The 11,149-nt window shown below is 42.3% G+C and overlaps 1 protein-coding gene across 2 annotated transcripts in view; it reads right to left on the reverse strand.

Moving 5' to 3' along the window:
* AP4E1 (adaptor related protein complex 4 subunit epsilon 1) overlaps positions 1-6,499 on the reverse strand; it is an 86,592-nt gene extending 80,093 nt beyond the window's left edge. The window contains exons 1-3 of one of the 2 annotated variants that reach the window (XM_032297474.1): positions 6,263-6,499; positions 3,295-3,366; positions 761-884 (exon numbers count right to left, since the gene is read on the reverse strand). In XM_032297474.1, coding sequence (XP_032153365.1) covers positions 761-884; positions 3,295-3,366; positions 6,263-6,412 — 346 coding nt within the window. In that variant the 5' untranslated portion in view covers positions 6,413-6,499. Of the gene's footprint in view, positions 1-760; positions 885-3,294; positions 3,367-6,262 lie in introns of those variants that run through there. The other variant, XM_032297475.1, reaches the window with a different exon arrangement.
* Positions 6,500-11,149: the final 4,650 nt, after the last annotated feature.

The raw sequence follows: 11,149 nt of genomic DNA on the forward strand, positions 1-11,149 counted from the left end.
TAATGCTAGTCCTAAACGACATGACTTTATCAACTTCTCTGAAGAACATGTTCTTCCCTTTAGTATTCTAAAATGCTTCCTTCTTGAGATTCTGTATAAAGCTGAATCTTTATGAATAGAGGATTTAATTGCCTAAAAGAATTTTTCCTTACAGCCCTAAAGCTTGACTACAGAGAGAAATTTTTTGAAGTTACTGCTAATTCTCATAGCTACCATTTGAGAGGCTAAGAACAAGATAGTTAAAATTACTCTAGTAAATTTCAGTTTTATTCTATAAAGAAACATTTCTGGCCATTAAATGAATAAGGTTAAACAGCCTTCTTAGTATCAGCTCTATTGCCCAGGCACAGTGGCTCATGTCTGTAATCCCAATACTTTGGAAGCCTGAGGTGGGCGGATCACCTGAGGTCAGAAGTTTGAGACCAGCCTGGCCAACATGGTGAAACCCTATCTTTACTAAAAATACAAAAATTAGCCAGGTGTAGTGGTGGACACCTGTAATCCCAGCTACTTGGGAGGCTAAGGCAGAAGAATTTCTTGAACCCAGGAGGCAGAGGTTGCAGTGAACCAAGATCAAGCCACTGCAGTCTAGCTTGGACAGCATAGTGAGACTCCATCTCAAAAAAAAAAAAAAAAAAAAAAAAGAAATTATAATACAGCATTCTAAAAACATACTATATACCTGCCATCATTCATTCTGTATAATAATTGGAACTTCAAGAACAACATGAAAGTATGAAAGTCTTAAACACATACATACCTACTCTTTTTTCTAAGAGGCTTCCTTGTTGGGCTAACTTGATTGCATGAATATAGCCAAAGGAAGCATCATATCCAAGCATTTCACAATATATAAGTCTCACCATACATTCCTTCATCATTTTCTGAAACGCAAAATAACCAGTAACTATATAAATGAATTTAATGTTTAGATTGTTTTACTATGTTCTCATAACTTAACAGGAGAATCCTTTAATCCTGGCACAGAACAAATAATATATATCACAAACTAATCATGCAATATCAGACTTTATAAATAAAAATTGTTTCCAATCTTACCAACAGTATTACTTTTAGTAAAATTATTTCATTACTTTGTTAGTGGCACTACTATAAAATAAATCATCTGTAGCTATTTCTATGTGCCCCTAGTGAAAAATATGGTTATAATGTGATACATGGGGTCTTCAGACAAGATTTCATCCACGATTCTTCATCCACGATTCTCTTACTTGGCTTCTAAAATACAGCACATCATTTTAGTAGACTTTGTCAAATGAAAACATCCATAAAATTCCCACAAGCTGGTAATAATTTCTGTAACAAAAATATTTTTCACATTGGAAAATCAAATTGCACCTAGATTTTCTTCAGAATTATTGTGCTAAGCATAATATGGAATAGTTTGCTTTAAAGGCACTCTTTTTTAATAACTCACAATTATAAACTGAGGGGCATGATTTCATGAATGGTATAGCTATTGCAATAATATTTAGTTTTTAATGGGGGCTTTTAATAACTGCAATGCAAGCCAAAAATTTTTAACAGATGCTAAAAATTTTTTATCACTAATATTTGCATTCTCAATATTTACGGTAAATTTTAATCAGAAATAAAAAATATAAATAAAATGTGTTTCAAAATAAAGAAAAGCTCATACTTTTTTTTTTTTTTTTTTTTTTTGAGACGGAGTCTTGCTCTGTCACCCAGGCTGGACTACAGTGGTGAGATCTTGGCTCACCACAGCCTCCACCTCCCGGGTTCGATTCTCGTTGTTCAGCCTCTCAAGTAGCTGGGATCACAGGCATACATCACCACGCCCAGCTAATTTTTGTATATTAAATAGAGACGGGGTTTCACCATGTTGGCCAGGCTGGTCTCAAATTCCTGACCTCAAATGATCTGCCCACCTCAGCCTCCCAAACTGCTGGGATTCTAGGCATGTGCCACCACACCCAGCCACACGGACTATTTTAATATGGAAAAATTAATTAGGGTTAGCATATTACAGGATTATTAAATCACAAATTGCTAAGGAAACAGTGAAAATGAGTATTTTAAAGCAAGGATAGTAATGTTTAATGAAAATATGAAGAGTTTAAAGAGAAACCATAGGAAAACCTTAAGGGAATGAGATTTAACTCAGGTCACTTGTGCTTAAAGCAATAAAAGTTAATTCATTAACCCATTAATTAAGACTACAAAATACTGACTGGGCACAGTGACTGTCTCCTGTAATCCCAGCACTTTAGGAGGCCATGGCGGGCAGATCACCTGAGGTAAGGAGCTCGAGACCAGCCTGGCCAACACGGTGAAACTCCATTTCTACTAAAAAACTATAAAAATTAGCTAAGTATGGCAGCTAGAGCCTGTAATCCCAGCTACTCGGGAGGCTGAGGCAAGAGAATCGCTTGAATCTGGGAGATGGAGGTTGCAGTGAGCCAAGATCCCGCCACAGCACTACAGCCTGGGCAACAGAGCAAGACTCCATCCCCCACCCCCGCCCAAAAAGATTACAAAATACTGAGAAAACAAATAAAATACTGGGTCACTTGAGGTCAGGAGTTTAAGACCAACCAGCTCCACATGGTGAAACCTCAACTCTACTAAAAATACAAAAACTAGCCAGGTATGGTGGTGGGCACCTGTAGTCCCAGTTACTCGGCAGGCTGAGGCAAGAGAATTGCTTGAACCCAGGAGGCAGAGGTTGTAGAGAGCTAAGATCACACCACACCACTACACTCCAGCCTGGGCAACAGAGGAAGACTCCGTCTCAAAAAATAATAATAATAATCAAATTCGGTCTTAATCTAACTATGCTGGGACAGCTGCACAGTGTCCTGCATAATAATGAATGACCATTCATTAAACAATTGCTGAATATTGTTTGAAAAATCAAATTATATAAAGTTTAAAAACAACTAGGTCTTAAACAATAAAATTAGATATATCTACAATATATCAATTCAGGTCTGAAAATATGTTGATAGCCCAACCTTTTCCAAGTGCATAACATTAAAAGCATCAGCTCAGCACTAGAGTCCCAAGAGTGTCTCCACATTTATGTAATCATCATCACATTAACCCTGACTTGACACAGGCAAACCTTCTTCTGGTGCAAACCAGTCAACAATAAAAGGCTACAGTTAACATCTGAGTTGCTACCATGTATAATTCATTTTGACTGTGATAAATTAAATTTTAGTGACCGATCATCAGTTAGACGCCACTACTGGGTCTATAGTGGGCTAGATTTCAAATTCAAATGTGTTGGCACTGACTATGCAAACCTACCAGTGTTGTAGTAGGAGCAGAAACAGTTGCTTTCAGACTACTCAATTCCTGCTGGATTAATTTTTCTTCTTCCTGTGAAAGTGAAAATATTTAAATGCTTGATTAACTGTCTTTTAAAACTGTAACAGCATTTATCTAAAGGGGAAAATATAATTTACAATACTTTTAATTAAAAAGAAACATTATTTTAAAGGAGAGTTATAAATATTACACACTTACAATCTAAAGGCATTTCTCCAAACCTCAGAACTGTCCCTGGAGAGAATAAATATTTCCAGGCTAACCCACCCTTCCTCTTTTCTTTACTCAGTTACTTCCCCTTAATGGTAGAATGGCAGAAAATGTTTTTTTAAAAAATAAAGGTGAGGCCAGGCATGGTGGCTCAAGCCTGTAATTTAAGCACTTTGGAGGCCAAGGCCAGCGGAGCACCTGAGGTTGGGAGTTCAAGATCAGCCTGAGCAACATGGTGAGACCCCCGTCTTAAAAAAAAAAAAAATTTTTTTTTTAATAAAAAAAAATAAAGGTGGAGGCCGGGCCTAGAGGCTCATGCCTGTAATCCCAGCACTTTGGGAGGCTGAGGGGGTTGGATCACTTGAGGTAGGTCAGGAGTTCAAGACCAGTCTGGCCAACATGGCAAAACCCCATCTCTACTAAAAAATACAAACATTAGCTGGGCGTCCTGTAATCCCAGCTACTCGGGAGGCTCAGGCAGGGGCAGGAGACTCTTGAACCAGGGAGGTGAAAGTTGCAGTGAGCCGAGATTGTACCACTACACTCCAGCCTGGGCAACAGAGCAAGACTTCATCTCAAAAAACAAATTAAATTAAAGGTGGAAAGAGAGTAGAAATTCTCCATGTATTGGCACAAGAAAAGAGTCTCATCTCACGTATTCCCCTTAGAAGTAAAGTCTTCATGGAATCGAAAAATAGGGTAAGAAAGCAGAAAGAGAAATCGGTCTTTTTCCCTTAAACTACATTCTTCTTCCCTGTCTTTTCCTCATTCCCCAAATCCTTTCCATCACTTCGTATCTCAGACACATGCCAATGTGGTCACTTCTACTGTCTGCATTGTATGTTACCTCCCCAAGAACTTAAAAAATTGGCCCCATTTTTTTTTTTTTTTTTTTTGGCTACTATCATGCTACCTTTAAATTACGCCCTGAATTATATGTTCATCAGGTGGCTATTCAAAAGCCAATAAGTACTGATTCACATGGATCCCTATCTACAGTTTCAAAATGCTATTTAAGACCAAAAGTAACTTTTTAAAAAATTTACTGAGCAACCCATAAAAATTAGCAAAGGACAAAAACCTTAAGAAAAACAACATTGGCCGGGGGCTGTGGCTCACACCTGTAATCCCAGCACTTTGGGAGACCAAGGCAGGTGGATCACCTGAGGTCAGGAATTGGAAATCGGCCTGGCCAACATAGTGAAACCCCATGTCTACTAAAATTGCAAAAATTAGCCAGGCATCGTGGTGTGCACCTGAAATCCCAGCTACTAAGGAGGCTGAGGCAGGACAATCGCTTGAACCCAGGAGACGGAGGTTGCAGTGAGCTGAGATCATGCCACTGTACTCCAGCCTGGGCGACAAGAGAAAAATTCCGTAAAAAAAAAAAAAAAAAAAAAAAAAAAAAAAGCCCACAAAATAATGATTCTGGAATGTGAAGCAGGTTCTCTCCGGATAGCATCATCTTATTTGAGCTGCCAAAAAACGATTTTTTTTAACCTTCAGAGCACTTTCTGTCTTTCCTTCTCTTTTCTCACTTACATCGCATTGTAGTCATGCTTATACTGTTCTAAGCCCAAAGCAATGACCAATTTCTTGGGAAAAGGGAATGTGTTTAATTCTATTTTCCTGTGTCTAACACATAACCTTGTTCCATAAACATCTGTTGAACAAATAATGACATTAACATGTGCTCTTTTTAAGATATAAACTTGAAGGAGTCAATCTGTATACTACAAAATCCATGCAATCACCAAGCGCCTAAGATGGCCCGGCACGGTGGCTCATGCCTGTAATCCCAGCACTTTGGGAGGCCGAGGCGGTCAGATCACTTGAGGTCAGGAGTTCGAGACCAGCCTGGCCAATATGGTGAAACCCCATCTCTACTAAAAATACAAATATTAGCTGGGCGCAGTGGCAAGCGCCTGTAATCCCAGCCACTCGGGAGGCTGAGGCAGGAGAATCGCTTGAACCCGGGAGGCGGAGGCTCCAGTGAGTCCAGATCACGCCATTGCGCTCCAGTCTGGGAGACAGAGCAAGATTCAGTCACTAAAAATAAAAATAAAAAAAAATTTAAAGACTGTGGGAGCTTAAGAACTTTTATAACTGCTCAAAGCACATTTGAGGCAGAGACTTCGCAAATTTTACATTTTGGGAGCATTATGGTTTTTCTTTGCCCAACACGTGTTCTAACCCAAGAACCTCAAGTTCCCCAAAGATATTCAACAAGAAGCGCAGATGGCAGGATCTGTTCAGGTATGCGACATCTGAACTGCTGTTCAGTTGAAGTGACCGGGGTAGAGAAGGAAACTGAGAAGGGAAAAAAACTTTGTGGATGGTAAATAATGTCCGACACCTTCTTAACACCGGGTATTTTTACACGCTTGTCATCTCACCCGATCCTCTGAAAAAAAACCTATGAATTTTATGAATTATGTATCAGTACTTTTCCACGCCGACGGTGAGAAAATACATGGAGGGTCAGAGGTTACAGAGATCTGCCTCAGATCAAAGAGTCAGTGTCAGGGCCAACTATGGAAACTCGGCCTCCCTGCTGTCAATCCCAGCAGGAAAGTGAAGCTTCCAGACAGAAGAAGGGACGAACCGACACAGCAGTCCCTGAACCCCGCCGGAGGGCTGACCCCGGAGGTCCTGGAGTCTCGCCGCCCAGCCAGGGCCTCCTGGCGCGGGGGCCTCACTCCAATGTCCCTGAGTTCCCCGGCCGGCAGGCACCTACGTGCTTGGAGGTGAGGGCGGTGATACCGCGGACGAGGCTGCCCAGCCGCGAGGAGAAGGACGCCTTGGCGGCCGAGGGCCCACCACCGGGCTGGTTCTGCAGGAATAGTCCCGGCAGCGCGGTCAGCGTCTTCTCCACTATGTCGCTCATCGCCGCCGCCGCCGCCCGCGATCCTGTATCAGCCCGGCTTCATGCCCGGACGCCGCTGCCAGCCCGGCCTCCGTAGGCACTTCCTGTTTTTTGAATAAGAAATCTTTATTTGCGTCCCGCGTGAACAAGCCCAGTGTCGTTCTCGCGAGGAGCCACCAGAGGGCGCAAGAGACCGCAGGGACGGAAAAGGCCGCTCTCCCGAGATTGCGCGCGGAAGCTGACCTCCGTTCTCGCGAAGGTACAGCGACTACGGGATTCCCCCCTACAACTGTGAGTCCACTTGAGGAAGCCGCCAGGGGCCTGGCCCTGTTAAGCATTGCGTCCCACGATCTCGGTTTCCCACTGGCCGCCTCCGCGTTGCCCAAGACCGCGTCAGGAGTTGCGTCTCCCTGGCCGCACCTTTTTTGGGACGTCCCTGCCCCCTCAGCCGCCCCTCACTGTCCCCGGACCGCGCGCCACCCGCCCGCCTCCCACAGGCGGTTTCACGCGAGTCACCGGCGCCGCACGAGGCTCCTGCTCTGGCGACTGTTGGGACACCCAAGGTGTTAAGAGACAGCGCGGCCGTCCTGAGGGTTCGGCGTGCCAGGTTCAGAGCCCGCCGCGGGCCGAGGACTCGCTGCCAGTGTCGCTTCCCGTCTGCCCATCTTCTCCTGGGATCTGGGGAGGCGGACGGGCAGAGTGGTCGGCGGCCACCTTTGCCGACTCCTCCTCAGCAGGTCTTAGTTGAAAGTCCTGGGGCCGACTTCCCTGCCCCGCAGGCAAGGACAGGTCTCCACGTCCCACCATCTCACAGCTCTCAGTTCTTTTCCGCTTTGGAACAAGTCACAGCTGCCAATACGTAAACAGTTCCCCACACAGTATCTTATTCGTAGTTACTGCCCAGCTTTTACCTAGAACAGAATCTGGTACAGTGGTTCTCAGAATGTGGTCTGGTGACCTCTGAGGGTCCCTGAGACCCTTCTAGGGAATTCACAAAGTCAAAACAATACTGATAACGTTTCTTACGTGTTATTTGCCGTTTTCACCCTCATTCTGTTGGAAGTGTACAGAGTTTTCAAGAGGTTAGATGGGCAGTTGACTAGCTGGTGAAATGTATGCTGGACTATTCTGTGTTTTCTAGAATTTTCTAAGGTAGTAGGTTTAGGGCATAAACGTGCTCAGTTTGACCTCAGTACTCCTAGTGTGTTCTTAGGATGTAGGTTAGATAGGTGGTCATAGCCTCCCTTCAAGGGGAACAAATTTGATAAATAGAGCAAACCGGCACATAGTGTACAGACCCTTTCCCAGGCTCCTGGGTAGAAAACCTTGCAGCAAAGGAGTAGAAGAGCAGAAACGAAAATCTCCAAATTCTCACAAGCGAGAAACCCATGATCAGTGTCCCTAGGCTGAATTATGCTCATTATAATAGTAAAAAACACACCCCTGGGTGAAGATTTAAGATACCAATATGACATGCAGTGTCTATACTAGCATGTAAAACCACAGCGCACATGGCACCAGAAAACCACCGAGAACATATTTAATAGCAACACCCCGTCTCCCCACTTAATGAATGATCATGTGAGACTCCTATAAAGGGAGTTTCCTCAGTGTCAGTGCATGCTGTTTCAGCTTTTAGCAGCCTGTTCTGATCCGCTGGGAGGGTGTACTGTAGCTTTGCAGTAAACTCTTTTGCTTGCTTTTTCTTTGGACTCGCTCTCAAATTATTTTACCTCACGAAGTCCAGAACCTGAACGAGCCCACCAGCTACATTTACAAGCTGTAACCTCCTTGTCACCTAATAAATGAGTTTTTTTGAAATCCTAAAGTTGTTAGAATACCTATATGGGAACATAAGAAAAAAGTTTCTTGGCTTGTCTTGCAAGAACACCTTTTTAATTTATTGAGAACATTTTAAAATATTTAAAGCTATCCAAAAGGGATACTATTTATTTATTTATTTATTTATTTTCAGACAGAGTCTCCCTCTATCACCCAGGCTGGAGTGCAGTTGGCGAGATCTCCGCTCACTGCAGCCCCCTGCTCCCTGATTTCAGCAATTCTTGTGCCTCAGCCTCCTGAGTAGCTGGAACTGCAGGTGCGCACCACCACGCCCAGCTAATTATTATATTTTTAGTAGAAAAGGGGTTTCACTGTTTTGGCCAGGCTAGTCTCGAACTCCTCACCTCAGATGGTCCACCCACCACAACCTCCCAAAGTGCTGGGATTACAACCGTTAGCCACTGTGCCCAGCAAGAAAGGGATACTCTTTATAATTTAATATTTTATCAGCCAGGTGTGATGGTTTATGCCTGTAATTCTAACACTTTGGGAGGCTAAGGCAGGCAGATTGCCTGAACAATCTGAGTTTCAGACTAGCCTGGCCAACATAGGGAAATACAAAAAATTAGCCAAGTATGGTGGCGGGTGTCTGCAGTCACAGCTACTCCGGAGGCTGAGGCAGAAAAATTGCTTGAACCTGAGAGGCAGAGGTTGCAGTGAGCCGAGATCGGCTACTGCACTCCAACCTAGGTGACAGAGCAAGACTCTATCTTCCCCCAGCTAAAAAAAAAACCAAGAATTTTGATACTTTAAATTTTGTTTTATATATAGTTTTTTAAATTTTAGGCTTAAAAAGGAGAGACTAGTGGCACTGAATGTAGGAAAAAAAGAAAAAATAAAATGATAATTTTAAAAAGGGGGGGGAGACTAGAAGATTCGCTTTCTAACCTTCCCACATGTAAAGATGCTGAAAAATACGATGCTGACAGTATCAGAATTCACTGACTCAGGGAAAGGGAGAAATCTGGTTGAAACTATAAATAACAAAGGAAAGTACGGCAGAAGCATTTTTCTTTCCCTGGGCGTTAAGAGATGTTAATCACTTGCCTTATTTTATCTCATTCAACAGAACATTTTCAAATACTATTATGGTGCCAGTCAAGTTGAGGCACTGTTTTCAGACCAGTCACAATTTAAAAGAAAGGGAATTGAATATTTTCAACGTAGACGTGACCAATGCTTTATAAAAGCCAAAGCTTTTGTATTACTGTCTTCAAAGTAGGAAGGAAAAATCTACTGAAGCATCTTACTTCAGTAGATTTTTATATGTGAAATTATTATATTGCATTCTTTGGAGAAGGACATGCAATAGCTAAAAGACTAATAAAGCCCTGTTCGTTTACCAAAATGCCTGCTAGATAATAATCAGTAACAGAGATCATGGGAATGCTACTTTCCAAAGATGCAGTAACTCTCATTAAATTAGAAATTTAGTTGGAGACCAGGCGTGGTGGCTCACGCCTGTAATCTCAGTGTTTTGGGAGGCCAAGGCGGATCACTTGAGATCAGGAGCTTGAGACTAACCTGGCCAACTGGTGAAAACCTGTCTCTACTAAAAATACCAAAAAAAAAATTAGCTAGGTGTGATGGTGCATGCCTGTAATCCCAGCTATTTGGGAGGCCAAGGCTGGAGAATCACTTGTACCTGAGAGGCAGAGGTTACAGTGAGTTGAGATGGTGCCACAGCACTCCAACTTGGACAACAGAATAAGACTCTATCTTGAAAAAAAAGAAAAAAAAAAAAAGCAGTTTAGTTGCAAATATAAAGACTAATGTCTCTTCTTCAGAATTATAATTCCTTCAAAATGGACAGAATTATACATGTAGCTGGACTTGCTGCTTTGCTTATATCCATCCAATGTAAGCACCAACTAATTCTTGAAGATCTTCTATTACATAAATCTTGACAAGAAACATAAGTGGTGCTGAAATAATGTATTGAACATTTAAATCTCATAGTTTATCCTGGAACAATATATCTGTACTGACATTTTTTTTAAAGCCAGTTTCACTTAGGAATATCCTTTGTGTAGCAGTGAAGTTGTCATGAAAATGAAAAAAGTTAAAAAATAAAAATAAAAGAATATCCTTAATGAAGCAGTAAGAATTCTTAATTTTATTAAATCTCAGTCCTTGAGTGCACTTTTTAAAAAATATTTTTTGTAACAAAATGGGAAGTACTCATAAAGTACAACCTCATAAAGTATAAATTCATAAATCCTGTTGCATAGCTGAGATAAGATATTTAAGTACTTGTGTCATTGTTTGACTTGAAAGCTGAACCAACTTTTTTTTTTTTTTTTTAAGATGTGGTTTCACCATGATGGCCAGGCTGGTCTTGAACTCCTGACCTCAGGTGATCCACCCACCTGCCTCCCAAAGTGCTAGGATTACAGGCATGAGCCACCGTGCCTGGCCAACTTTTTTTTTTTTAATTGTACTTTAGGTTCTGGGGTACATGCACAGATCATGCAGGATTGTTGCATAGCTACATACATGGCAATGTGGTTTGCTGCCTCCATCCCCCCATCACCTACATCTGGCATTTCTCCCCATGTTATCCCTCCCAGACCTCCCCACTGCCCCCACTCTCCCTCCCTTGGCCCCCCACCACAAACAGTCCCCAATGCGTGATGCTCCTCTCCCTGTGTCCCTGTGTTCTCATTGTTCAACACCTGACTATGAGTGAGAACATGCGGTGTTTGGTTTTCTGTTCTTGTGTCAGTTTGCTGAGAATGATGGTTTCCAGATTCATCTATGTCCCTACAAAGGACACAAACTCATTGTTTATGGCTGCATAGTATTCCATGGTATATATGTGCCATATTTTCCTTGTCCAGTCTATCTTCAATGGGCATTTGGGTTGGTTCCAGGTCTTTGCTATTGTAAACAGTGCCACTACGAACATATGTGTGC

The sequence above is a fragment of the Sapajus apella genome, unplaced genomic scaffold (assembly GCF_009761245.1).
Source record: "Sapajus apella isolate SASKATOON/1434 unplaced genomic scaffold, GSC_monkey_1.0 scaffold37, whole genome shotgun sequence".
In the NCBI taxonomy this organism is placed as follows: domain Eukaryota; kingdom Metazoa; phylum Chordata; class Mammalia; order Primates; family Cebidae; genus Sapajus; species Sapajus apella.